The 25,728-nt window shown below is 33.3% G+C and overlaps 1 protein-coding gene across 7 annotated transcripts in view; it reads right to left on the bottom strand.

The window, feature by feature from the left end:
• The window catches only part of AUH (AU RNA binding methylglutaconyl-CoA hydratase), a 222,321-nt gene that overhangs the window by 5,674 nt on the left and 190,919 nt on the right, over positions 1 to 25,728 (bottom strand). For 5 of the 7 annotated variants that reach the window (XR_012484554.1, XM_074280673.1, XM_074280674.1 and 2 more), the window contains 2 exons: positions 16,724 to 16,771; positions 14,130 to 15,590 (listed from right to left, as the gene is read on the bottom strand). The exons of 1 other annotated variant lie outside the window; for it this stretch is intronic. Coding sequence is in view for 4 of the 6 variants with exons in the window: in XM_074280673.1 (XP_074136774.1) it covers positions 15,513 to 15,590; positions 16,724 to 16,771 (126 nt within the window). In the remaining 2 variants the exon portion in view is untranslated. Of the gene's footprint in view, positions 1 to 14,129; positions 15,591 to 16,723; positions 16,772 to 25,728 lie in introns of those variants that run through there. One more of the 7 variants, XR_012484553.1, reaches the window with a different exon arrangement.

Raw genomic sequence — 25,728 nt, 5'->3', positions numbered from 1 at the left:
TCAGTTCATGCAAGTCTCTCCAGGCCTCTCTGAAATCATCTTGTTGGTCATTTCTTACAGAACAATGATATTCCATAATATTCATATATTGTGAATTATTTCTAATAGCTTTTTAGTAGAATGTCTGGGGTTCTCTATGTATAGCATCATATCATCTGCAAAGGGTCATAATTTGATTTCCTCATTACCTGCTCTAATTCCTTTAATCTCTTTCTCAACTCTTATTGCTGAAGCTAGCATTTCTAATACAATATTGAATGGTAATGGCTATAGTGGGCAGCCTTGTTTCACTCCTGATCTTATTGGGAATGGTTTAAGTTTATCCCCATTACATATGATCCTTACTGATGGTTTTAAATAGATGCACCTGACTATTTTAAGGAAAAGTCTATTTATTCCTATAGTCTCAAGTATTTTTATTAGGAATGGATGTTGGATTTTATCAAATGCTTTTTCTGCATCAATTGAGATTATCATATGGTTTTTGTTAATTTGGTTATTGGTATAGTCAATTATGTTAATAGTTTTCCTAATATTGAACCAGCCATGCATTCCTGGTGTATCATCCTGGGGATGATTTTCTGTAATCTTTTTGATAATATTTTATTTAAGATTCTTGCATCAATATTCATCAGGGAGATTGGTCTAAAACTTTCTTTCTCTGTTTTCAACCTACGTGGTTTAGGTATTAGTACATGTCTGTCTCATAAAAGGAATTTGGCAGTACTCCTTCAATCCCTATTTTTTCAAATAGTTTATACAGCATTGAAGTTAATTGTTCTTTAAATGTTTGGTAGAATTCCCATATAAATCCATCTGGTCCTGGGGATTTTTTCTTATACACTTGATTGATAGATTGTTCTATTTTTTTTTTTTTTTTCAAAAATGGGACTGTTTAACCAATTTACTTCTTCCTCTGTTAATCTGGGCAAGCTATATTTTTGAAGGTATTCTTCCATTTCACTTAAATTATAGAATTTATTGGCATAAAGTTGGGCAAAGTAATTCCTAATTATTGCTCTAATTTCCTCTTCATTAGTGGTGAGTTCTCCCTTTTCATTTTTAAGACTAACAATTTGATTTTCCTCTTTCCTTTTTTAAATCAAATCTATTTTGTTGTTTTTTTCATAAAATCAACTCTTAGTTTTATTAATTCAATAGTTATTTTTACTTACAATTTTATTAATTTCTCCTTTTATTTTGAGAATTTTAGTTTAGTTTAGTGTTTGCCTGGGGGTTTTTACTTTGTTCCTTTTCTAGGTTTTTTAGTTGCAAGTTGCATTCATTGACCTTCTCTTTCTCTATTTTATGCAAATAGGCCTCTAGAAATATAAAATTTCCCCTTATTACCACTTTGGCTGTATCCCATATATTTTGGTATAACGTCTCATTATTGTCATTTTCTTGGGTGAAAATACTAATGTCTATAATTTTCTGCTTCACCCATTCTTTAGGATGAGATTATTTAGTTTCTAATTATTCTTTGGTCTATTTTCCCCTGGCTTTTTATTGAATGTAATTTTCATTGCATCATGATCTGAAAAGGATGCATTTACTATTTCTGCCTTTCTGCATTTGAATTTGAGGTTTTTGTATCCTGATATATGGTCAATTTTTGTATAGGTTCTATGAATTGCTGAGAAGAAAGTATACTCCTTTCTGTTTCCATTTAGTTTTCTCCAAAGATTTATCATACCTAACTTTTCTAGTGTTCTACTTACCTCTGACTTCTTTCTTATTTGTTTTGTGGTTTCATTTATTTAATTCTGGCAATGCAAAGTTGAGATCTCCCACTCTTATAGTTTTGCTGTCTATTTCTTCTTGCAACTCTCTTAACTTCTGTTTTAAGAAGTTAGATGGTATACTACTTGGTGCATATATGTTTAATATTGATATTGCTTCATTATCTATGTTACTCTTTAGGAAGATATAATTTCCTTCCTTATCTGTTTTAATTAGATTAATTTTGCTTTTGCTTGATCTGAGATCAGGATGGCTACCCCTGCTTTTTTTTTTTTATTTCACCTGAAGTATAGTAGATTCTGCTCTAGCCTTTTATCTTTACTCTGTGTGTGCCATCCTGCTTCAAGTGTATTTCCGGTAAATAATATATTGTAGGATTCTGTCTTTTAAACCAATCTGCTAACTGCTTCCTCTTTATGGGGGAGTTTACCCCATTCACATTTATGGTTAAAATGAATAATTCTGTATTTTTTGCCATCATGTTAACCCCTGCTTAGGCTTTTCTCCTTTATTTTGCCTTACCCTACTTCCCAGTATCAAATTTGTAAGCACCACTTGCTTCTCACAGCCCTCCCTTTTTGGGATCCCTCCCCCCACCTTAAAGTTCTTCCCTTTTTCATATTCCTTTTCCGCACAATTTCTGTGTTCCCTTCCATGTAGCTAACTCCTTCCCTTTTCACTTTTTCTCCACCACTTTTCAATGATGTGGCAGAAGTTTCTCTGTAAATCAAATATGTCTAATATTTTTCTCTTTTAGCCAATTCTGATGAGAGTAAGATACACATTATGTTCATCCCCCTCCCCTTCTTTCCCTCAGATATAATAGGTTTTCTTTGCCTCTTTGTGAGATGTAGCACCCCCACTTTACCTTTTTTCTGGTACAATTTCCTTTCCACTTCTAGTCTCTTTTTTATATTATAACTACAAAACCAAATTATATATGTGTTCTTTATATAGATTCATAACAGAAATATAGTTCCCAAGATTTCTTTTTACCTTTTTATGTTTCTCTTGAGTCCTGTAATTTGGAGATCAAACTTTTTGTTTAGTCCCGGTTTTTTCATAAGAAATAGATGAAATTCAACTATTTCATTGAATGTCCATCTTCTTCCCTGGAAAAAAAATGCTCATTTCGGCTGGGTAAGTTATTATTGTCTGCATAGCAAGTTACTTAGCCTTTCAGATTCCAGGCCCTTCAATCCTTTAATGTGGATGCAGCTAGATTCTGAGTAATCCTGATTGTGGCTCTTTTATATTTGAATTGATTTTTTTTTTTTTTTTTAGCAGCTTATAGTATTTTTTTCTTAGTCTGGTAGTTCTAGAAGTTAGCTATAGTATTTCTTGGAATTTTGATTTTGGGGTCTCTTTCAGTAGATGATCAATGAATTCTTTCAATGTCCTATTATACTCTCTGTTTCTATAAGATCTGGGCAGTTCATTTTTCATCATAATTTTCAGGAAGTCCAATAATTCTCAGATTATCTCTCCTAGATCTAGTTTCCAGATCTGTTGTTTTCCCAAGTAGGTATTTAACATTTTTCTCCATTGTTTCATTTTTTTTAGTTTTGCTTGACTGATTCTCGAGTCATTCATTTCCATTTGTTCAATTCTGATTTTTAATGAATTATTTTCTGCACTTTTTAAAAATTTCTTTTTGTAATTGTCCAATTGAATTTTTAAGTGAGTTTTATTGTATGGAATTTTTTTTCCATTTCACCAATTTTATTTTTTAGAGAGCTTTTTTTTTTTTTTTTTTTTTTTTTTTACCAAATTCACTAATTCTGTTTTCCTTGGAATTGTTTCCCTTTTCCAGTTCACTAATTCTGGTTTTTAGGGATTTGATTTCTTCATCCACTCTATCTTTAAATGAGTTGGATGATTTATCTAAACTTTCTTGCCCTTCCCTTCCCTTTCCCCATTTTTCTTCTAACTCTCTTGTAAGAGCCTTTTTAATTTCTTCTATGAGAGTCTTGTGTTGTGGGGACCAGATCATATCCTCCTTTGGGGATGCATCTGGATACACTGTTTTTATTCTCCTCAGGGTTTGAAGTCTGCTCTCTATTTGTATAGAAGCTACCTATAGTTAGAGTGCTCTTTAATTTTTTGCTCATTTTGACAAAAAATGAATCAAAGAAAACAAACAAACAAAAAGCAAATGCCACCTGCCTTTTGGGCAGTATGTTATTCCCAAGCATCCTCTACAGACTACAGGAGGTAGCAATGAAGTAGCAGTGGAACAGCCATGGCCGGGCTGAGTCTGCACAGCTGTTACTCTCTGAGACTCTGAGAGTGTGCTGAGTCACTTTGGTTGTTGGGTGGGTGTGGTCAGGTCCTGAGAGACCCCAGTGTTTTGGGATTGAAGTCTTTATCCCCTGTGTTTGTGGCTTTTCTGCTGATCTACTGGCTTGCTGCCAGGGCAAAGAAGTTCACACTGGGTAAAATTTTCCAAGGGCTGAGCCAAACTCTGTCCCCTCTAGTCTGCTCAGTGTGAGCTGCCTTCTGTGCTCTTGCTGCCTGCCTGCAGTCTGTGCCTGGTGTAACAGTCCCTGCCTGCAAGCAAAAACAGCCCTTTTCTGGTGATTTTTGAGGATATCTTCTGTTGGTAATGTATTTGTGGGTTTTTTCAGTCAAGCACTAATTTAAAGGCTGTATCATGGGAAAAAAAAAAGAAAAAGTATTCTGAGGGCAATGAAAAGCTTAGATAAATGCATGCGTCCTCTCTACCATCCTGAGTGGAAGTCATGAGTACTGAACTTTTAAAGGCTCTTTGGATATAACATCAGCTGCCGTCATGACCCAAGTGTTTTTTGGCCTCGGGCCCCAGAGGTGGGCCTTGCTTTCTGTTTCTCTGAGTCATTCTACATTCAAATGCCCAGTGTAAGCCTCTGTTAGATTTTGGACATAGAGTTTTGGGTCTCGTTTTCTCACCCTGCCTTCTATGGCAACATTGAGCTTTCAGATGCCCTACTTTACCACATTGAAAGCATTGGCAAGTCTCTTTGGAAGTCCCTTGCCTAAAGGGCCTCTGTCTTTCCATGTCCAGATCTTGAGAAGTCTCCATCATAGCCTGTGTATAAAAGGCATTTGTGCTCACTGGGGCACAGTGTCTTATGATCTCCTTTAAAGGAGCATCCTTGTGTAATCCCAATATAATTCTTCTACAAAATCTCATTAGCATTTTCTCTAGCAAGTTGTCTTATAATTTCTGTTGCTACATTTTCACCAATAATTTGTAGAACAGCTGTCTGCTGTCCCACAAAATCAGCAAAGGATTCATTTGGACCTTGTACTATTTTCGTGAAGGCTTCCCCTCTACCTTTTTTCCCTGGGAGGGTGCTGCATACTTTGATAGCAGCAGAAGCAATTTGCTCATATGTTGCCAAAAGGTAATCAATATGTGTTAAAGTGTCTGCATAAGTCCCTATACCTGCTAGTTGTTCAAAGGTGACTGTTATATTAACTCTAGGTTGCCTATTTTGCTGGGCTTGTGTTCTACAGAGTTCACTATCCTCAGAAAGCCACAACAAGTTTTGTCCAGGTTTTAAACATGTCTTTGCCATAGATTTCCAATCCTAAATTCACTTTCTTTAAGAAGGGTCTCCAAGCTAAGAGAGAGTATCTGAACTTGTGACTAGTCTGTCTAAATTTATAAGTTTCAGAGTACTCAAATTCTATTAAAAATTATATGGCCATAATTTTAACTTTTTATTCACAAGTTATTCTTTCCTCTCCATTTTTTTTTCATTTTGTTAAGATCCGAAAGATTCAGCAGTGGAATTGCTAAATCCTTATTTTCAGCCAACTAGTCACCTCACTAATTTTAAAACTTCTTGTTGGCAGTATTAAAAAAGAGTCTTTTCCTCTTTGAATTATTTTAACAAGGAGTAATTAAATCATTTTTGTCATTAGTGGGGAAATTTCTTAAATTTGTTGAGAGGGAACTTTCAGTGGCTCATAGCAGGGTAAGAAAACCATCCTAGGATCAGCCCCTTGATAGGTAGGATTTAGGAGAAAGATTCCCCAACTCAAGTGCTCTACTACCAGAGTGAGAGATCAGCAATTTGGCTAGAACCAACAGCCTTGGGGAAGAGATTCCCCACCTCAACAATGAGCTGTCAAGATATATAATCATCCAGGAAACAATCCTGCCTTCTAATGACCTGAGAAAAAGGCTCATTTTAGTTTTACAGAGATGAGGAAAGGAAATTTTAATTTTGCTTTTATTTGTTTAGGATTAAATCAATCATTGATAATCAGAACTAAATTTTCAGGAAGTTTTAAAGTTAGTAGGTATAAATTTTGCTGAAAGTTCCCTTATAAAAGATTTTTAGACCAGTCTTAGGACCCTAGAGAGTTAGAATTGAAAGAGAATTTGCACCACCCACCTCTTCCCCTCTCCAAAAAAATAATCCTTGAATTTTACTGTCCTATGATAAAGTCACTCATGTAGAAGAGTCTCAGATGGGTAGGAAATTACCCCCTTTGCTTCATATTTGAAGGAGGTAATCTCCAGAACCTTCAATTTAGGAACTTCTCAGAAGGAATAGACAATAGGGAGGGGGTCCTTGGGAATCTAGTCCAATTCTCTTTCAGGAAGTTCTTCCAAAGAAGTGTGGCTCTTGGTCAGGGATACCTACAGGAAAATGGGGTCAGGCATAAGAGGAGAAATGCATCTTATAGGATCCATTTGGGACAGAAATGGACTCCTTGTCTAAGGGTGAGAAAGGACTATTAAGCTGTGCAAAATGTGGTCTGAAAATACAAAGGATTAGGGAATTGTTGTGGTCAAAAGCATGGAATTTTTGATTACTTAGGGAATTATAGAATTTTATTGAACAATTTCTCAAAATCCACTTAGGACAAATGAACTACTAACATTGCTATATTCTTCATCATTTTCAGCTTTTCTGATTACATTTTTGCAAAAAGTCTAGAAGAATAAAAATTTAACAAGTTTTTCTGCTTATTAGGACTTATTCTAAATAAAAAGTTCACTTAAATGGATTAAATTACATGTTTTATTGATAAGATTCTAAAAGCATTAACATAATTAACAAAAAGACGGATTATTTTAGACTGAAAGAAGGACCCCAGGTACAAGTTAGTCATAAGTTCTATATGAAATAGAGGAGGCAATTGGGGATCTTGACTTCAAAATCTCCTTTAGAAAAAGAGAACTTCAGGCCTGATTTAATGTTGTTCATTGTTTATATGTTCTATGCGTGCAGTTTTATAAATGACAAAATTAGGTTTAGGTATTGAGGGTTTGTTACACATCAGATAGAAGGAACCTTATACAATCAGGAAAATCTTTAAGAAAATGAGAAATATGTGTCTATTTTGTCTGTGCTATTTGTGCTTTGTGCTAACTCATAGCTAGCAGATGTTTTACTTATGCCTTTTCTCTAGACATGAACAACCTAAAGAAACAGACTATTAAAAAATAAACTTTCAAAACAAAAGGTTTAAAAAAGGACAAACTTTTCTTTTTTCTCTGTTTCCAACACTAGTCATATTAGAGATTATTGAGATGAAAGAGAGATGTAAAAACTAATTGAAAACTAAGACACAAAAAAATGGAAATCAAATGTATAAAAAAAGGAAGAGGATGAATAATCAAATTTTTTCTTTTTAAAATTATAATTTGGATGTCTTTATAGAGTATTTTGATGACTTCATGGGATATTACTAAATTCTGTGGAGTTTAATGAAAACAACAACAAAAATTCATGGATCAGTTATTCCTTAATGAGATCTTTTAAATTACTAGAGATTGATTTACATTTTAAGAATTGTCTTACTAATCATTAGATGTGTTCAGGAAAGATTCAGTGAAATAGGAAAAATTTAAGAAATAGTATAAGAGAAACTAAATTTAAAATCCCGTGAGCTTAAATAATTTCACAACTCAGAATTCAAAAAGAAAACATTAAACATAGAAAAGTTTCACCTAAGCCATTCTCTATATCTGAACTTTTGGGATATCAAAATATAAAAGAAGTTTTAATTTTATGTAGAATAAAGTTATACTTAAAGTTAGTATAAGTTTGGTATAGGAAAGAATTTTTATTATTAGAAGACAGAACAAGGAAATTTTGAACCATTTTCAAAAAAATATAAAAATCAGTAGAATTAGATTTTATTTATCCTTCATTTACCTTTTCAGTCTGAGGGCACCAAAAAAGACAGATATAGAAATAAACTCAGTGCAAACTAATGGAGGATACCCAGATTAGAAAAGATAAATTAAGTTGAGCATGAGATTTATAAAAATTAAAAAATGCTGACATTTTGAGAGGGAAAAAGAAAACTTGCAAAATTATTTAACAAAATAAGTACACTTAATTTTGAGTGATTTAAAAGGAAAAAGAAAAAGTCATTCCTTGAACCCTTCAGAAAAATACACTCTATCAGATAGTTTTTCAATAGTGCAATTCCTGTTACATTCCTGTGTCAAAGTTGAGCTTTGGGTGATCCCCTTGTGCACTGACAAAAAAGTTAGATGAATGCTTTTCAAGCATAAAAAAAGGTTAACTTTGGGGGAGATAGAGGTTTTCTTCTCTAAAGTCATCTTGCTTGCTAAAACTGTGACATACTACAATGAGAAACTTATGTTGAGTTGTTTTTGAGTTTATTTGCCAATCACTTACAAAACAAAAAACAACTGAAAAACCAAACCACTACCACCAACATCTATGTGTGATGGTAATCAATTCTAATTCCTCAAAAGTCCTTAAAGAAATTGGCATAAATTTTGTATTTGTAACCACTAAAGAACTAAAAAGGGGTTTACTAGAATAATTAAGTTAGTAAAAGACAGAGTAATGTTGCATAAGGAAATAAGACAAGTTAAAGATGAGTAGATAAAGAAAATTGGGAGTTGTTTGCAATTTCAGCATAAATATTGAAAAGGAAATTTCAGAGGTCTTAATCCCATGAAAGAGAAAAGATTTAGGAATATCCTTTTTTTTTTTTCCTGAGGCAATTGGGGTCAAATGACTTACCCATGGTCTAGAAAATGTCAAGTTTGGAAATGTCAAGTGTCCCAGATGAGATTTGAACTCGGGTCCTCCAGACTTCAGGACTGGTACACTATCCACTGTGCCTCCTTAGCTGCCCTGATTTAGGAATATTCTTAAGCAATAGCCCTTTGACAGTTCCTGCATGTTTTTCTTTTCCAATCAATAAAAGCTACAAAATATGCTTCTTAAAATGTATGCTTATTAATTGATTGAAAGGATTATCTTTGTGCTCTAGTTCCAATAGTTATGTTAAAGGATTAGTAATTTAGAAAATTGAAAGGAATTGGTTTGGCTCTTTGGGTAAATCAAAGAATGTAATGGGAAATAGGGAGTGTTACCGTGAAAAAAATTTTTTTTAAATATAAGCCATCTAAAATGATGTTTAAAATTTAATTATTTACCAGTAGTTATTAGCACTAGTGATTATAAATCAAAATTGATTGGATTGGAGATATTTTATTTTCATGTTCATTTATTTATTTTTTTGAGTTGGAGATGCTAAAATACTAATAAATGAGGTAATCTAATCAGTTTGCACCTATCTCACAGGGTTATTGGGAGAAACCCACAATTGTTGAAGTACTAAACATAGTGCCTGGTTTGTGTAAAGATGAGTACTATAGTGCTCAACCTTGTAGGAATTGTAGGAACAATTGAGCAAAATGTTATCCTATTTATAGTGAAATAGATGCCAACCTGCTTATGCACCCCTGAGACCGTGAGAGTATTATTTTGGTTTCAGCTCTGTTTGCAGTTAGAACTATGTTGCCAGCTCTTCATTCCAATTGCAGGCACACACAGCCCCCAGATGTGCCACCTTAACACCTTGACAATTTGACAAATATAAAACTTAAAGAAATATTGCCTCCTTGTTAACCCTTGCCGTCTGTCTGGGAATGGAATTTTTAGTGTGATAAATATTTCAGAGCATTCTTTTGTGGATTTTTTTTTTCTTTAAATATGTGTCTCTGAAACTGCTCTATGCTGACTCCCCTAGTTTGGTTCTGGGGGGCTCAGTTGCTGGCCAGCTAGTAATAAATGCTCTTAAATTTACATTATTTTGACTGTTCTGTATTTTCTCTCGCCCGGTATTTCAATAGGTACTTTTCCTAACTGGCAAGGAATGTTAATAATATCAGGAAAGTATAGACTGAACATTTTGAAGTATTACTAAAAATAGGCTTAAGCAAGTTATAAGGAACAGAAAAACCTGGCACATGTTGGGCACTACATAAATTATTGCGATTAACATGAAAATTCCTGGGGTAATAAGATAAATTATTTTGTATAATTGATAAGTTTGAAAGTTATTTAACTAAATTATTATCTATTAAAGCAAATTTCTTCCTCTTTTTAATCTAGATACTGTTACATTATTAAAAATTCTATTTAAAGCCTCAGTTTCTCTGAATTGTTCTGCCTCAAGTATCCCTGAGTAGAATTGTTGTGGCCACCCCCCTTCCTTGCCCCATTGGGACTGAAAGAATTGGGGCCTCAAAGCTCTGGCCACTCTCACATTCCAAAGAGTCATAAAACTCCAGATGGCTTATCTCAAATGCCTGGATATTTCCTGTCTCAGACCTCTATCTCCTGCTCAACTACCTTCTTGACCCCCAACCTGTCAGAATTAAAAGTTATAGTTCTTTCCTGGAATTTCCATTTACCCATTGCTCTGCCCCATCTTGTCTTTGTTTCTTTAATAGATGGAGCCCTATAAAAGTCTCTGAAATTACTTGCTGGGTGCTAGATGCTTTGAGACAAGAGTTCCATTCAGCCAGTGAGGGGTCGAACATCTTTTGGACATGAGACCTGTTCAATCGATAGTCTAAATTCTCCACTTACTAAAATATTAAAAATCTAATCTATCTTCCCTCAGTTTCAACAACATTACAATGATTGTTAGAATATATTTTAAAAAACTAGAATAACAATAGTAAACTACTTATTGATGGGAGAAAAACAGGGTAAAATCCTCTTAGGAGATCTTTGTAAAGTTTCTTGAGATAAGCTCTACTTAGGGGGACTGTGAAACTCTAGTACTGCCAATCGAGGACCTCTCCCACTAAAAGTGAACAAATGAAACTTCTTAATAATTAGTGGGTGCCATTTGGGATCATTAGGAAACTCATATAATTGTATCTTCTGATGTCATTATTTTGGACCAACTATTCACTGTGTTCATATGAACTTGTGGTAAAAGAAGTATACAAAACAACTACACAAATACAAATAGCTTTCTGAAGAAAAATAATCTGAATGATTGAAATAGGTAAGACATTCTTTCTCAAATAAACCTTTTTAGTTCATAAGCAAGATCAGTATGGCACACAAGGGATAGTAGATTCATTCAAGCAAGGGTGAATTACTACAGACATTACTACATTGGCAACTTACATGAAAGTAATTTAACCACCTTGTGTAGTTTTTAATCAACTTATGTTTCAAGTTATATTGATAGTCTGCTAGCTTGTATCCCCTCTTTGAGCACTTACAGCGATTGTTGTGCATAAGTTAGTCTTTGACCAAAGTTGAACTAGTTCTAAAGTATCAGTTCCCTTTAATACCATAGCTTTCACTTAGTAAATTTTGCCCAGTTATGACCCACTTGATTTATATGGAGTCTATTGGAGAATCTAATATCATTCTCATCCCTTTGGCTTTATCTGCAAACTCAAGGCAGGGGATAATGATAGCAAATGGATGAAAATTGTTAATAATTTTAAAATTCTAAATAAAATTTTGAGGTCAATATATGAGAAAAAAATTATGTATCAGCTATTAGTGAAATTTTGCTTCAATTTGCTATTCTAGGATATAAATGGACTGCCATAGGTGGATATCTGTCCCTGGGAAAGTTGAAAGAATGACCTTGCAAAAGTAAAGAGAGTGTTCTTTTGACCTATCTCCATCTTGATAAATTTTCCACCTGAATAATTCTGGCTATGATATTGTGTCATAAAATTGACTGCCTATGACTCATATGATAGGATATATACTTGGATGTAAAAGAAGATAAACCCTACTGGTAATTTTTAATTAAGTAATCAATCCTAGTAGTGAGGAATAATTTTGAATTGTCAAGTTGAATTACAGATAAGAGACTTTTTAACCTTCTTTCATCATGATAATATGATTAAATAGGAGATGTGACAAATTTCAAAAAATATTAAGATATTCATTTTCCAATTCAAGTCCAGATAATGCAACAAAATTAAAAATCTCTTAAATTTAAAATGAAATGTGTACTTTTAAAATACTAATTCTTACTATACCTCTATTTTATATTGAGTTTTTATTAAGAAGCAGCTCTAAAAGGAAAAAGCCCCTTCAGAGCTAATCTGAGAATATAGCTTGTTTTAGAAATAAAAAATAAAATACCTCATATTTTTTAATCTATATCAAGGATCTGTGATCCTTAAAGGTAACTGAATCCACCTAAACCTATGAAGTTATGAATAGTGGAACTTGTTAGATCCCATGGGACTGAAATTGATATTATTCTGGGTCTAATTCTGGGTATGATCTTCAAGGAATGATATAAAGCCATTGATCCATGATGCCAGTTTGTAATTATTTGGGGCTGACATTCATGAATTACAGGTGGAATTCTCATGGGGAAGGCTGGAAGAACCCCTCTTGGCATGAGCTGGGATTGGTTTCTCCTGACTTGCTTTACCCAATAGGACATTTCCTAAAAGGTAGAAACCTTTTAAGTCTGGTACAATAAATTGTTTATCCATATGACTCTAGTCTGGAATTTACATGAAGTTTGGGAAGCATTTTTCCCTTACTCTATAATGTCCCTATTTTTTTTTCAATTCAAATCATGGCAGATTTTCAAAATAAATATCAAATCTTTATTTCACACTGGAGCATATCTGAGCTATTACAGTAAGATACAGTTTATGGGACCAAATTGTTCTATTAATTATTTAGCAGAAAACATCTTTTTAAAAAAAGAATGATAGAATATCTTGTTTTACACAAATGGGAAAAGCCAACTTAATTTGGATTTATTATTACTATCTGAATGTTGAGCATGTTTTGAAAGGTAAACTTTTTTATTATAAATAAATTATATCTGCCAATAAAAAGATCCAGGGCTTTTAGCCTTGGTGGGTATCTGAGATACAGAGTATCCTGATGAATGCCTGACCAGCATCTTTCCAGATGGAAAAAAGGGGATGTTTCCAGAGAAACGAAGAGCCACTGTATCCTGACTGTATATACTTTTAACATATTTTTTACTATGTTGGCAAAGTAAAACTCATCTTTTACTAAATGTTCGGTGACTCATGAGTACCTTATTTTGTCTCAGCATCAAACCTGAACAAAGAGGATTAAAATTGGACAAAACTTTAGGTCCTTAACAGCTCTAAACTTATGATCCTGTTAAAGAATTAGCATTCCAACATTTGAGAAGGGAAAAAAAGTCTTTTGATGTGGTATGACATCTTGAATGGCCTTTGGCAAGAGGAAAGGGAAAAACAAAGTCAAAGAAAGGAAATAAGCCAATAAATACAAAATACTTGGTCATCTAAAGAATATAGAGATGAAAATAAAAATTTAAGATATATAACTTTAAGAATATAGACTTCCCTAGTTCACAGTGGAAAACTGGGAAATTATTGTCTATTTGGATGACACTTGGGTTTCTTAAGCTTAGATACTGATTTTAAAAGTAGTCATTCACAATTATTTCACTACTTCAAATTTTTAAATGCCCATTTTCCTTGAGTATTTTATATATGTTATTTCCTTATTCCTTTCATGTATACTACAAAATCATCTGTCCATACTTTTCTTCTTTTCAGTTTGTCCTAGCCAGTGACAGGGTGGTATAGACATAATATCCCCTTTCTCCACTTATATATACACTTTTGGTAGCAACAAAGGTATGGTTTCAATAGGGATTAGAAAATGATGCTCTTTACTAGTTTATCTGCTTTTTGGAAGTGAGAATATATGAGGAGTGGGTAGGAATCTGAAAAGGAATAGTCTCGTCTGTTTTAACAAACAAAATATACAAAGTAAATTCTGTAGTAGAAGGAGACACTTTTTTTTTTTCTTTTACATATAAAACCAGTTCCATTTCTTATAGTAGCAAGTACTGGTACTTGATGTACTAGCTTGATGGTGCAGTGAATATAGTACTGGGTCAAGAAGAGTAAGCTTCCTTAGTTCAAATCTGGCTCAGACACTTACTAGCTGTGTGACACTGAGTAAATCACTTAACCCTGTTTGCCTTAGTTTCTTCATCTGAAAAATGAGCTGGAGAAGGAAATGGAAAATTACTCCATTATTTTTGCTAAGAAAATCCCAAATGAGGTCGTTGAAAAGTCAAATTCAACTGAAACAACTGAATAACAAGAAAAATTTTATTGTGCTATAACTGAATATGAAGAATATAGTGAAGCATAAGAAGACATAAACTGATGGAAGGTTGATTAAGTAGCCAGGAAAACATACACAATGACTAGAACAATATAAATGGAAACAAGAAACAACAAAACTGCATGCTGTATAATAATAACAACAACAATAATAATAATGACTGTGAAGGAAAGAAGAGGAACAGCATCTTCTTTGAAGAGACTATTGACGGTGGAGGGTGCTATGGATGGGTAACATTGCATAGATTGTGAGACTGGTTATGCTATTTTTACCAAACTTTTTAACTTTGCTTCCTCATGCAATTCCCTCTTCCAATTTTCTTCCTCTTCCAATCTCCCTTGTATGCTTTGTTATAAGGGATGGTTTTCTGGGAAACGAAGGTGATGTGAAACCAAAATATATCAATGAAAAATGTGCATGCATGTGTATCTGTGTATTGTGGGAGGGGGGGAAGTATGCTACTTCTATGTTTCTAGAAACTTTAAAAACTTTGAACTTTTAGAAACTTTGCCTTTTGGCCTTTAGTGTTTGACATGTTAGTTTAATATTATTCAGCATACCATCATAGATCTAGAGAGGAAAAGTACCTCAGACACCATTTAGATGAGAAAAGTGAAGCAGAGAGCTTAACTGGCTTGACTAAAGTCATATAAGTATTAAGAAGGTACAATTTGAAACCAAGTTCTTGGATTCCAAATCATCTTGGACTTTGTCCACTGTAGCATATTGCTTTGATCATCCAGCCTGCAACTACTGCTAATTTTTTCTTCTGTTTTTCTATATTTACTTGATCTGTTTCAATTTATTTCTCTGAAAAGCTGACATGGAATGATTTAATCAAAAAATGAGACATTGATAATTTTAAGCAGATATAGCTTCATTTCATGAACTTTATTTATATTTTACAACTTACAAATTATCTTTTAATTTCTTCTGAATTATATGTATATTAATACATGTATATGAAATCTACATAAACCTTATTTGGTATGTCTCATATTTTTGGTGTATAGAAGTTCACCTTTTTTTTTTCAATGCAATATGACACATATTTAATGTATTTTAGGTTTGTTCTATAGGAATCATTACATTTTAAAAATTAGGAATGGGATATCTAATAACACATGAAATTAAAAAAATCTGGCTTTGAGTTAGTATATATAGCTATCTTCATAAATTCAAATGAACATAACAGTGTATATACTTATGGGCACATTCCAAATGCAGTCTATGAACAGCTTGTTTTTCATTTAGTGGTTATAAGTCCATTTATTTGCCTCAAGATAGATATACCAGGAAAATACTTCCAGAAGTAGAGAGATCATATTTGAATGACAAAGCTTCTATGTCTTTTTATTCTCCTTTGTAACGAGGGGGCCTTTTTTCTTTAAAAGCCAGAAGACCTTCAAGTCTGTCTTTAGTTGGAATAGTCTAAGAACAACAAAACAATGGGTAAGTGCTAGAATGACAGATCAGTGGGAAAATATATAAATTCTATGAAGGTTTTAAAACAAGTTTTAGATTACATAAATTATATGAGAAGAAAAGCAAAAGAAAAAATATCATAATTATTTTCAAAATTCTCTAAGTTATTTCCTCTTCAAGTTTAGTTTGATGGCTTTTCCTCCTTTGATATATGAAAATGTCTATTTCTAAATTGCTTTATTTAGGAAACAATAAGTAATCATTAAGCAGGTGGAAGCTACATTTTCAGAACAATATAAAAATATATTTTGCTTTTTTTAAGTAAATATAGAATGACCTAAAATGAATTTAAATTTTATGAAGAAAAATGATAAAAATTCATATGATTTATATACATTGTATCTATTTTTCACTGCTAAAATAAATGTACTTTTAAAAAATAAATTGGAAAAGGACTGAAAACTACAGTTCATTCAACTGAAATATTTAACAATTAGGAAGTTTAATATTAAATAGCTAGATAACTAATCAGAAAACTGAATTCTGCTCAAGGAACAATATTCTAATTTAATCTTGATATAAGACAGTGGTGTCAAACTCAATACAAAAAGATCTCTGACAGCTGCATCTTAATTTAGAAAACCACAAATTAACATTATCCATGTTTTATTTACTTTGTTAATTAAACATTTCCCAAATACATTTTATTTGATTAGTACCAGCACAGGGAATATAGGCTCCAGGTTCTTTTTGCCTTGAGTTTGACACTCTGGTGTATTTTAAAATCTACATTAGACCAAATTGCCAGATTATTGATATAAATATACACAACACAAATCTAGACATTTAAGAAGTTTTCATAATTAACATTTTAGTAAAAAAAAAAATTGGGGAGGGTAAAGGAATTCAATGGAAAACTAAAGAATTAACCTATCTCTATTTTATTCTCTTGCTGGTATTATTTATATTAAATCAACAAACAGTAATAAAAATAATTATGACCAAGAACTATACTAATTACTTAATAAAATTAAAACAGGAAAAAATAAAATTTCTTCCTTCTGGAAGCTTACACCCTATTATTATTAAATATTATTTTTAAAAAATTTATTGAAATATAATTTAACTTTAAAAATTACCTGAGCATAACAGGCTTCTTCTATTGCTAAACCTGTGACTAAGTCCACCTGGGGAAAAAGATATTATTTATTTTAGAAAGAAATAACTTAGAGTATAATCCAATTAATTATTTTATCCTCCCAGAATTAGAAGCATAATATTGGAACACAAGAAACATTTTTGAATCTTCAAATGTTGACGGTTTTGCAACCATTAGAAATTATATTTACTAAAATAATCTTTTAAAAGTAAGTTCAGATAAGTTATATGTCCTCTTAGTCCTAGAAGGAAAAGTATTTCTCTTCATCTCTTCCCATAATTTAATTCACAGTATATCCTGGTCAAACCAAAGGCTGCCTAAGGTGGGGTGGAGAAATAAGTCAAAGAAAGAAAGAAGACTGAGGAACTGAGTGATTAGTGTATTTGTCAGTGAGTCAGTGAGGTTTCCTATTATAAGGTTAGCAGTTGGAAAGAAGAGAAAAATGAGAGCCATGTAACAAGCTCATTGAGGAAGGAAGGAGAGAGACCTGGGGTCTGTAAACAATAGTTATCAGGATTTTGATTGGGTAGTAAATGTGAACAGCATAAATTTCAAAGTAAAAGAGGTTACTGAGTGATGGAGCCAGGGAGAAAATCTGGAAGTAGCAATGAGAAGCAAGGAGTATTACAACTGCCCCATCTCAACTTGTAAACAGAGGGGCACAAATGAAGGTAAATAAATAAAGGCAGTACTGGAAAGAGTGGCCATAGAATCAGTGCCATTAGTGGGAACCCTGATTTGACTAAGAGCTAGTAGATGAAAGAAGTGGGAATAGGCCTTCCAAATTGAATAATGAAAAGGTTTGATGGAGTTAGGTTGAAAATTTGGGGTGGGAGGGTTGAAAAGGATGAGAACAAATAATCAAATAGTGGGGGGGTTGGGTGGAGAAAGGAATTTAAGATGATGATCTACAGGAGTTATTGTTTGCTCCCCACTACCACTTTTAAGATTCTACCCTTGCTCAGTAACTTCTCTTCCTTTGAAGTTTAGGCTATTCAAGAGTCAATCTGATGTGAAAGGTATGGTCAGGTATGAAAATGGTCACTCAGAAGAGAGACCCAATTCCCAATTGAAAGAAATCTGAGTTTGGGTTGGATGGAGCTAAGTACAATATGAGAGAGGAGGCACATGATCAGATAGTCAGTCCTGCTTTTCAACTCCTCATCTCTTCAAAGAATATAAAGAAAGAAAAAGAGAAGGTTGGAAAATCAAGATCAATTTGCAAAGCAGGAGGAAGAAGTTTTGTGCTACACCAACATTTTTCTTTCCCTTTAAGAGACAAAGGGAGATGGAAAGTTTCTCATCAAAGGCAAAGATGTTCTTTGCACTGGAGGTGCTCCACATCTCAATTGGGAGACAGAACTAGCAGCAGGAGTTAAAAGTTGCCTTATGTTAACATAGATGGAAGTAGGCGCTTTAAAATAGTTGAGATAGGCCTCCATGCAGCCCTCCCTCAAGGGACACAAGTATTGTACAAATAACTCTTGTTTCTAAATATGAAAAAGATTCTATACAGGTACATATACTTTGTGTATGTATGTGTGAAATGAAACTTTTGATAGAGAAAGTTGAAGCAATGACTTCTTCCCAGTTTAAAATGTTTCTTTTCTAGTTTTAACAGTATTGGGTTTCTTTTGAGGGGAAAAGACTTAAAGAGTCAAAATTGTCCTTTTTAAATTCTATGTTTCTCTCCCTAGTGTGGTCATGCATTGTTCATACATCCAATTCCTTATATATTTCTTTCATTTAAAAAGTGCCTTTTTATATCTAGGACACATAACAATTTAGAGCTTATCTTCCTACATGGCATATGATGTATAGAACTAAAGCTAATTTCTGACAGACTGCTGCTGTTCAGCTTTTCTAGTAGGTTTTGTCAAATAATAATGAGTCCTTATTGCTGTAGCTAAAACCTTCGGGTTTATTGAATACTAAGATGCTAGACTGATTTGCTTCCATGTGTTATATGTATACCTAAACACAGATCCAAAATAAAAAATTGTTAAACAATGCCAAATTATTTTAATGATAATTGGTTATAGTATTGTTTGAGACCTGGTTATACTATGCCTTCTTCCTTCCTAACTAATTTCCTTTCTAACGTTTTATTTCTCTACATGAATTTTTTCCCTTTCCTTTCTTATCTTAAAAAATTCTACCAAGTGACCTTTTGGAAGTTTGAATTGTATAGTACTATATAAGTACAGTGATTTAGGTGGTATTACCCTCTTTATTACACTGGTTTGTTCAAACAAAGAACAAGTACTATTCCTCCAATTAGTTATGTCTCCATTTATATAATGAGGTTTTGTTGTTCTATTTATAAAGTTTCTATGTTAGTAGATAGACACTCAAATATTTTAGAAATTGTATTGATTCTTTAAATAAAATTTCTCTTCTTGCTGCTTCCTCTGGAGTTTTGTTAGTAAAGAAAAGCAATGAAGTATGTAGAGTTATTTTATGTCCTGTTATTTTGCTAAATTTATTATTTCCATTAATTTCTAATTAATCCATAGCATTATTTAAGCTATCATATCACTTTCAAAATTTAATAATTTTGAGGGTTTTTTTCCTAGATTGGATTATTTAAATCCTCCTTTTGTGTTTTTAAAATTTATATATAAATTATACATTTTAAAATATTCATCCATTTTATCAGTTTTATTGGCACACCCTTGAACAATTTTTCCATTCTGATTGTGACATCTTGTTACTGAGGCCCTTGTTTTCTTTTCCTTCCTGATCTTCAATAATTCCAATAAATCCAATAATTCCCAAATTAACTCTTTTTGATCTTTTTCTGAATTCACTTATTTATATATGATGTACCTTATATATTTTTTCTATAATCTTAGGGGGTCATTAACTTCTATATGGTCCATTCTAATTTTGGGGGAGTCTCATACTTGGTAAGAGTACTGTTATACTTCTTATGCTAAGTAGTTACTTTTTTTTTTTTCTCCACGTCTTTTCTCTGTAGTTCTTATTACTTTTCTATTTCTTTTTTCCCTCCTAGCTCTCTTTCATTTAAAATCTTTCATCTTAAAATTATTTTTTAAACTTTTGCTTCATTTTTTTCTAGGAATTCTAGTTTATTTTGTACCCTAATTATATTTTTCTTTAAGGGCTTACTCATAGGTGTATCTGGAATTATACACCTTTTCTGAGTTTCTGTCTTGGTTATCCCTAGTATCACAATATCTTTCTATTTCTTTTTCTTACTTATTTGGGGTTTTGTATTAAGGTCAAGTTAAGTACACTTCTGGTGGCCTGTTTTGATGTCTAAAGGTCCTGGCCTATCTGGTGTTCTGCTGTTGGAGATCAGAGGTAAGAGTGCTACTCCTGAAGATCTTCTAAGATCTTCTCCATAGTTTGGAGAGAAAATGCCATGACATTATTCTGATCCTGATAACTAATTCCATGACTCCCTCTCCCTTGGGTTACTAACTTACAGGGTCTAACAATGACTAGGTTTGAGGGACAGCATGGCAGCCCTGTTCTTTGCCTAGGGACTAAGCTAAAAGTCCCTTGAGAAAGAAGTATAGTCTCAGTACCCTGGAGTGAATATGAGATTCCAAACTTGATTATAGGGTCAGAGTATCAGCCCTTTCTTCTTTTGAGGTTTGGGAAACTAATCTCAGCACACACTAGTTCTACAATTCCTGCTTTGTGGTTTGAATTTTTTATTTTGTAATGAAAAAATGATCCACTGTGGTTTTTTCTTAATTTCTGATCACTACCTTAGTTAACTGCATGCTGAAGTTTTTGTTGCAATTGTAGAGGAATCTATGTTGCTCTTCTTCCTACTCCATGATCTTGGCAAGTTTCTCTAATACTTCTCCAGATAAATGTTTTCTAAGGTCTTGTTCATAGCCTTCATTTTTTTTTTCTTCTTTCTTCTAACATATACTTCCTTGATTGTAAATTTTATCCATTTCCTGATTTTGCTATCATCTCTTTGTATTTCATATCTCTGATACTGAGATCTGGGAAAGACCTTAGATTAAAAAGGCCAAGGTCTCCCATTGTATCTGGGGCCATCTCCATTCATGTTGAGGGATGTTTTGCCATTGGACTCCGATGACTCTGGAGAAGAGACTGAGGCTGATAAATTTGTACAGACCTGTACCACTTAAAGCCAATTCACTGTCCTAACTAGTCCAGATTTCTAAACTATTAAAATTACTTTCTTACCAAGGTTTTTGTTTAAGTACTCTCTTTTTTGGAAAAAAAAAAAAATTTTTTTTTCCTCAATTACATATAAAACAATTTTAAACATTTGGTTTTAAAATTTTTAGTTCAAGATTCCCTCCCTTCCTCTCTCCTTACCCCTACAATTGAAGGTACATGTGAAGTTATACAAAGCATTTCCATAAAAGTCATATTGCAAAAGAAAACACAGAATTTCCCTCCCCCCTGAAAAAAATTCAAGAAAAAATAAGTATGCTTCTATCTATAGTCAGACACAATCAGTTCTTTCTCTAGATATGGATAGCATTTTTCATCAAAAGTTCTTCACATTAGTCTTGGTCATTATATTGCTAAGAATAGCAAAGACATTCAAAGATGATCATCTTAAAATATTGCTATTACTTTATTCACAGTATATTTCACTTTGCATGAGCTCATAGAAGTCTTTCCAGGTTTTTCTGACAGCATTCTACATTTCATGTAGCACAACGGTATTCCATTATAATTACATACCACAGTTTATCTAATTTTCCCCCAATGGATGTGCATCCCCTCAATTTCCAATTCTTTGCCCCCAGAAAAAAGCTGGTATAAATATTTTTGTACATAGAGGTCCTTTTCCTTTAAAAAAAAATCTCTTTCAGAATGTATGCCTACAAAAAATGAGATCATAAATAGATTAGAGGAACAGAGGATAGTCTATCTCTCAGACCTGTGGAGGAGGAAGGAATTTATGACGAGAGAAGAATTAGAGATCATTATTGATCACAAAATAGAAGATTTTGATTACATCAAACTAAAAAGTTTCTGTACAAACAATACTAATGCAAACAAGATTAGAAGGGAAGTATCAAATTGGGAAAATATTTTTATAGTTAAAGGTTCTGATAAAGGTCTCATTTCCAAAATATATAGAGAATTGACTTTAATTTATAAGAAATCAAGACATTCGCCAATTGATAAATGGTCAAAGGATATGAACAGACAATTCTCACATAATGAAATTGAAACTATATCCACTCATATGAAAATGTGTTCCAAATCACTACTGATCAGAGAAATGCAAATTAAGACAACTCTGAGATATCACTACACACCTGTCAGATTGGCTAAGATGACAGGAACAAATAATGATGAATGTTGGGGGGAATGTGGGAAAACTGGGACACTAATACATCGTTGGTGGAGTTGTGAAAGAATCCGGCCATTCTGGAGAGCAATTTGGAACTATGCCCAAAAAAGTTATCAAACTGTGCATACCCTTTGCTCCAGCAGTGCTACTACGAGGCTTATATCACAAAGAAATACTAAAGAGGGGAAAGGGACCTGTGTGTGCCAAAATGTTTGTAGCAGCTCTTTTCGTAGTGGCTAGAAATTGGAAGATGAATGGATGCCCATCAATTGGAGAATGGTTGGGTAAATTATGGTATATGAAGGTTATGGAATATTATTGCTCTGTAAGAAATGACCAGCAGGATGAATTCAGAAAGGCTTGGAGAGACTTGCATGAACTGATGCTGAGTGAAATGAGCAGAACCAGAAGATCACTATACACTTCAACAATACTGTATGAAGATGTATTCTGATGGAAGTGGATATCTTCAACATAAAGAAGATCCAACTCACTTCCAGCTGATCAATGATGGACAGAAACAAATACACCCACAGAAGGAATACTGGGAATTGAATGTAAACTGTTAGCACTACTGTCTATCTACCCAGGCTACTTATACCTTCGGAATCCAATAGTTAACGTGCAACAAGAAAATTGGATTTACACACATATATTGTATCTAGGTTATACTGTAATACATGTAAAATGTATGGGATTGCCTGTCATCTAGGGGAGGGAGTGGGGGGGAGAGGGGAAAATATGGAAAAATGAATACAAGGGATAAAGTTATAATTACTCATGCATATATACTGTCAAAAAAAATTTATAATTATAAAATTAATTTAAAAAAGAATGTATGCCTAGTAGTGGTATTATTAGGTTAAAGGATATTCAGATATTTATATTTAAAGGTTATTTGTAAAATGCTCTTTGGGCATAGTTCATATCTTTTGATCATTTCTCAATTGGGGAATAGCTTGTTTTTTGTTTGTTTGTTTTTGTTTTGTTTTTATAAATTTGACTTAATTATATGTTTAATAAATGAGGCCTTTACTTCAAAATTCTGTTCACAATTTCTACTGCCAACTATTCTCTCCCTTTTTTTACCCTTTCCCTCCTCAAAAGTGTTTTACTTCTGATTACCCCCTCCCTCAATACACTCTGCCTTCTATCACCCTCACTCTCTCATATCCCCTTCTCCTCTTATTTTTCTGTAGGATAAGATGACTTTCTATATCCATTTGAATGCTTATGTTATTCTTTCTTTGAGTCAATTCTGATGAGTAAGGTTCACTCTCTCCCTTTCCCCTCCCTCTACTGTAAAACCTTTTTCTTGCCTCTTTTATGGCAGATAATTTATGCCATTTCACCTCTCCCTTACCCCCAGGAATATTCCTCTCCCATCCTTTAATTTTAATTTTTTTAGACATTATCCCTTGATATTAAACTTATGCCTGTGCTCTGTCTAAATAAACTCCTCCTAGTTGCCCTAATAATAAAAAAGTTCTTATGAGTTTATAAGTATCAGCCTTCCATAAAGGAATGTAAACAGATGAACAAACATTATTAAGTCCTTTTTATGATATATCTTTCCTTATTACCTCCTTATGCTTCTCCTGCAGCCTATATTTAAAAAAATCAAATTTTCTATTCAGCTCTGGTCTTTTCATCATGAACACTTGAAAGTCTTCTATTTCACTGAATATTATTCACTTTTCCCCCTGAAGGATTATATTCAGTATTGTGGGGTAGTGATTCTTGGTGGTGATCCAAGCTCCTTTACTCTCTGAATATCATATTTCAAGCCCTCATATGCTTTAATGTAGAAGCTGCTAAATCTTGTGTTATCTTGATTGTGACTCCCTATTCTCCTTTATCTGAGAGTTCTGGAATTTGGTTATCATATTCCTGGGAATTTTCATCATGGTATTTCTTTCAAGAAGTGATCAATGAATTCTTTCAATTTCTATTTTACTCTCTGGTTCTAGAATATTAGAACAGTTTTCCTTTATAATTTTTGAAAGGTGATCTTAAAGACTTTGTTGATCATGGTTTTCAAGTAGTCCAATAATTTAAAAATTCTCTCTCCTGGATATATTTTCCAGGTCAGTTGTTTTTCCAATGAGTTATTTCCCATTGTTCTTGCCCACCCTCACTCCCCAGCTTTTTGTCTATGTTTTGTTTTTTGTTGTTGTTGTTGTTGTTTTTTTTTTTTGGTCTGGTTTCTTGATTTTTCATAAAATTAGTTTCTGTTGGCTCAATTCTAATTTTTAAAGAATTATTTTCCCCAATGAGCTTTTGGACTTCTTTTTCCATTTGGCTAATTTTGCTTTATAAAACATTCTTCTCTTCATTGTCTTTTTGTATTTCCTTTTGTGCCACTCTCATTTCTCTTCCCAGTTTTCTTTCTATCTCTTTTATTTGATTTTCCAAATCCCCTCTGAGTTCTTCCATGGATTGAGACCAATTATTATTTTTCTTAGAGACTTTGGATATAGGATTTTTGACTTTGTTATCTTCTTCTGAGTGTATTTTGATCTTCCTTGTAATGACAGTTTTCTATGATCCGTTATTTGCTCTTTTCTCAGCCTATTTCTTGACTTTTAACTTTGTTAAAAGTAGGACTCTGTTTCCAAGGTGAAGGGTGCAATGTCTCAAGCTTCAGGTGTTTTGTATAGCTATTTTTAGAGCTCCTGCAAGGGATATGTACATTTTTCAATTCTTTCAAGATGTTATGATCGAGGAAGAAGTGTTTTTACTACTCTCCTGACCTGTGTTTGGTCTGTGAGCAACCACAATCACTCTTTTCTGCCCTGGAACTCTGAGGTCTCCATTCCATTGTGGCTGTAAGTTCTACTGCTTCTCCTTGTCCTGGGACTGTAACTTAATGGGTTAAACAAAAGACTTGCTTCAGTGTTAGCAAAGAGACCTTTCCAATTTCCTCCTAACCATTTGTTTGACCTCCTTTCCATCTGTGGGCTGAGAGCTTTGGAAGCCATTGCTGCTGCTGATTCAGAAGCTCCCAAGGCATCTGGTTTGGTGGACCAGGGCTGTGGTGATGTGGCCTGAGCCCAAAGGGCTCCATTCTCAACTCTACTTCACTCAAACCTTTTCTGCTGACCTTCTAAGTTTGTCTTCAGCTAGAAAATTGCTTCACACTATCTTTTGTGGGTTCTGATGGTCTAGATCTAGAATTTGTTTAGTCATTAAAGGTTGGAGGGGTTTGGGGGAGAGTTCAAGCAAATCCCTGCCTTTTACTATGCCATCTTGGCTCCACCTCAAGAAAGCTTAAAAAATTATAAATATTTAAATCTTATTCTTCCCAAATATATGTAAAACAATTTTTAACATTCATTTTTTAAAAAAAAATTTTGAGTTCTCAATTCTCTCTCCTAGCCTCTCTTTACCCTTCATTGAGAAAGCAAGCAATTTGATATAGGTTATATGGGTGTAGTCAAGCAAAGTATATCATCATATTAGGTACCTACCTCCTTTACCCACCCCCAAATTCAAGAAGAATGAAGTTGGGGGGAAAAAAAGTATGTTTCTATCTACATTCAGATGCTATCAGTACTTCCTCTAGATATGGGTAGCAATTTTCTCAAGTCCTTCAGAATTGTATTGGATCTTGTATTATTGAGAATAGTTAAACCACTGTTAGCTGATCACTGTATAATATT

This window comes from Sminthopsis crassicaudata, chromosome 1, assembly GCF_048593235.1.
Source record: "Sminthopsis crassicaudata isolate SCR6 chromosome 1, ASM4859323v1, whole genome shotgun sequence".
In the NCBI taxonomy this organism is placed as follows: domain Eukaryota; kingdom Metazoa; phylum Chordata; class Mammalia; order Dasyuromorphia; family Dasyuridae; genus Sminthopsis; species Sminthopsis crassicaudata.
This window is presented reverse-complemented; position numbering and strand designations above follow the sequence as displayed.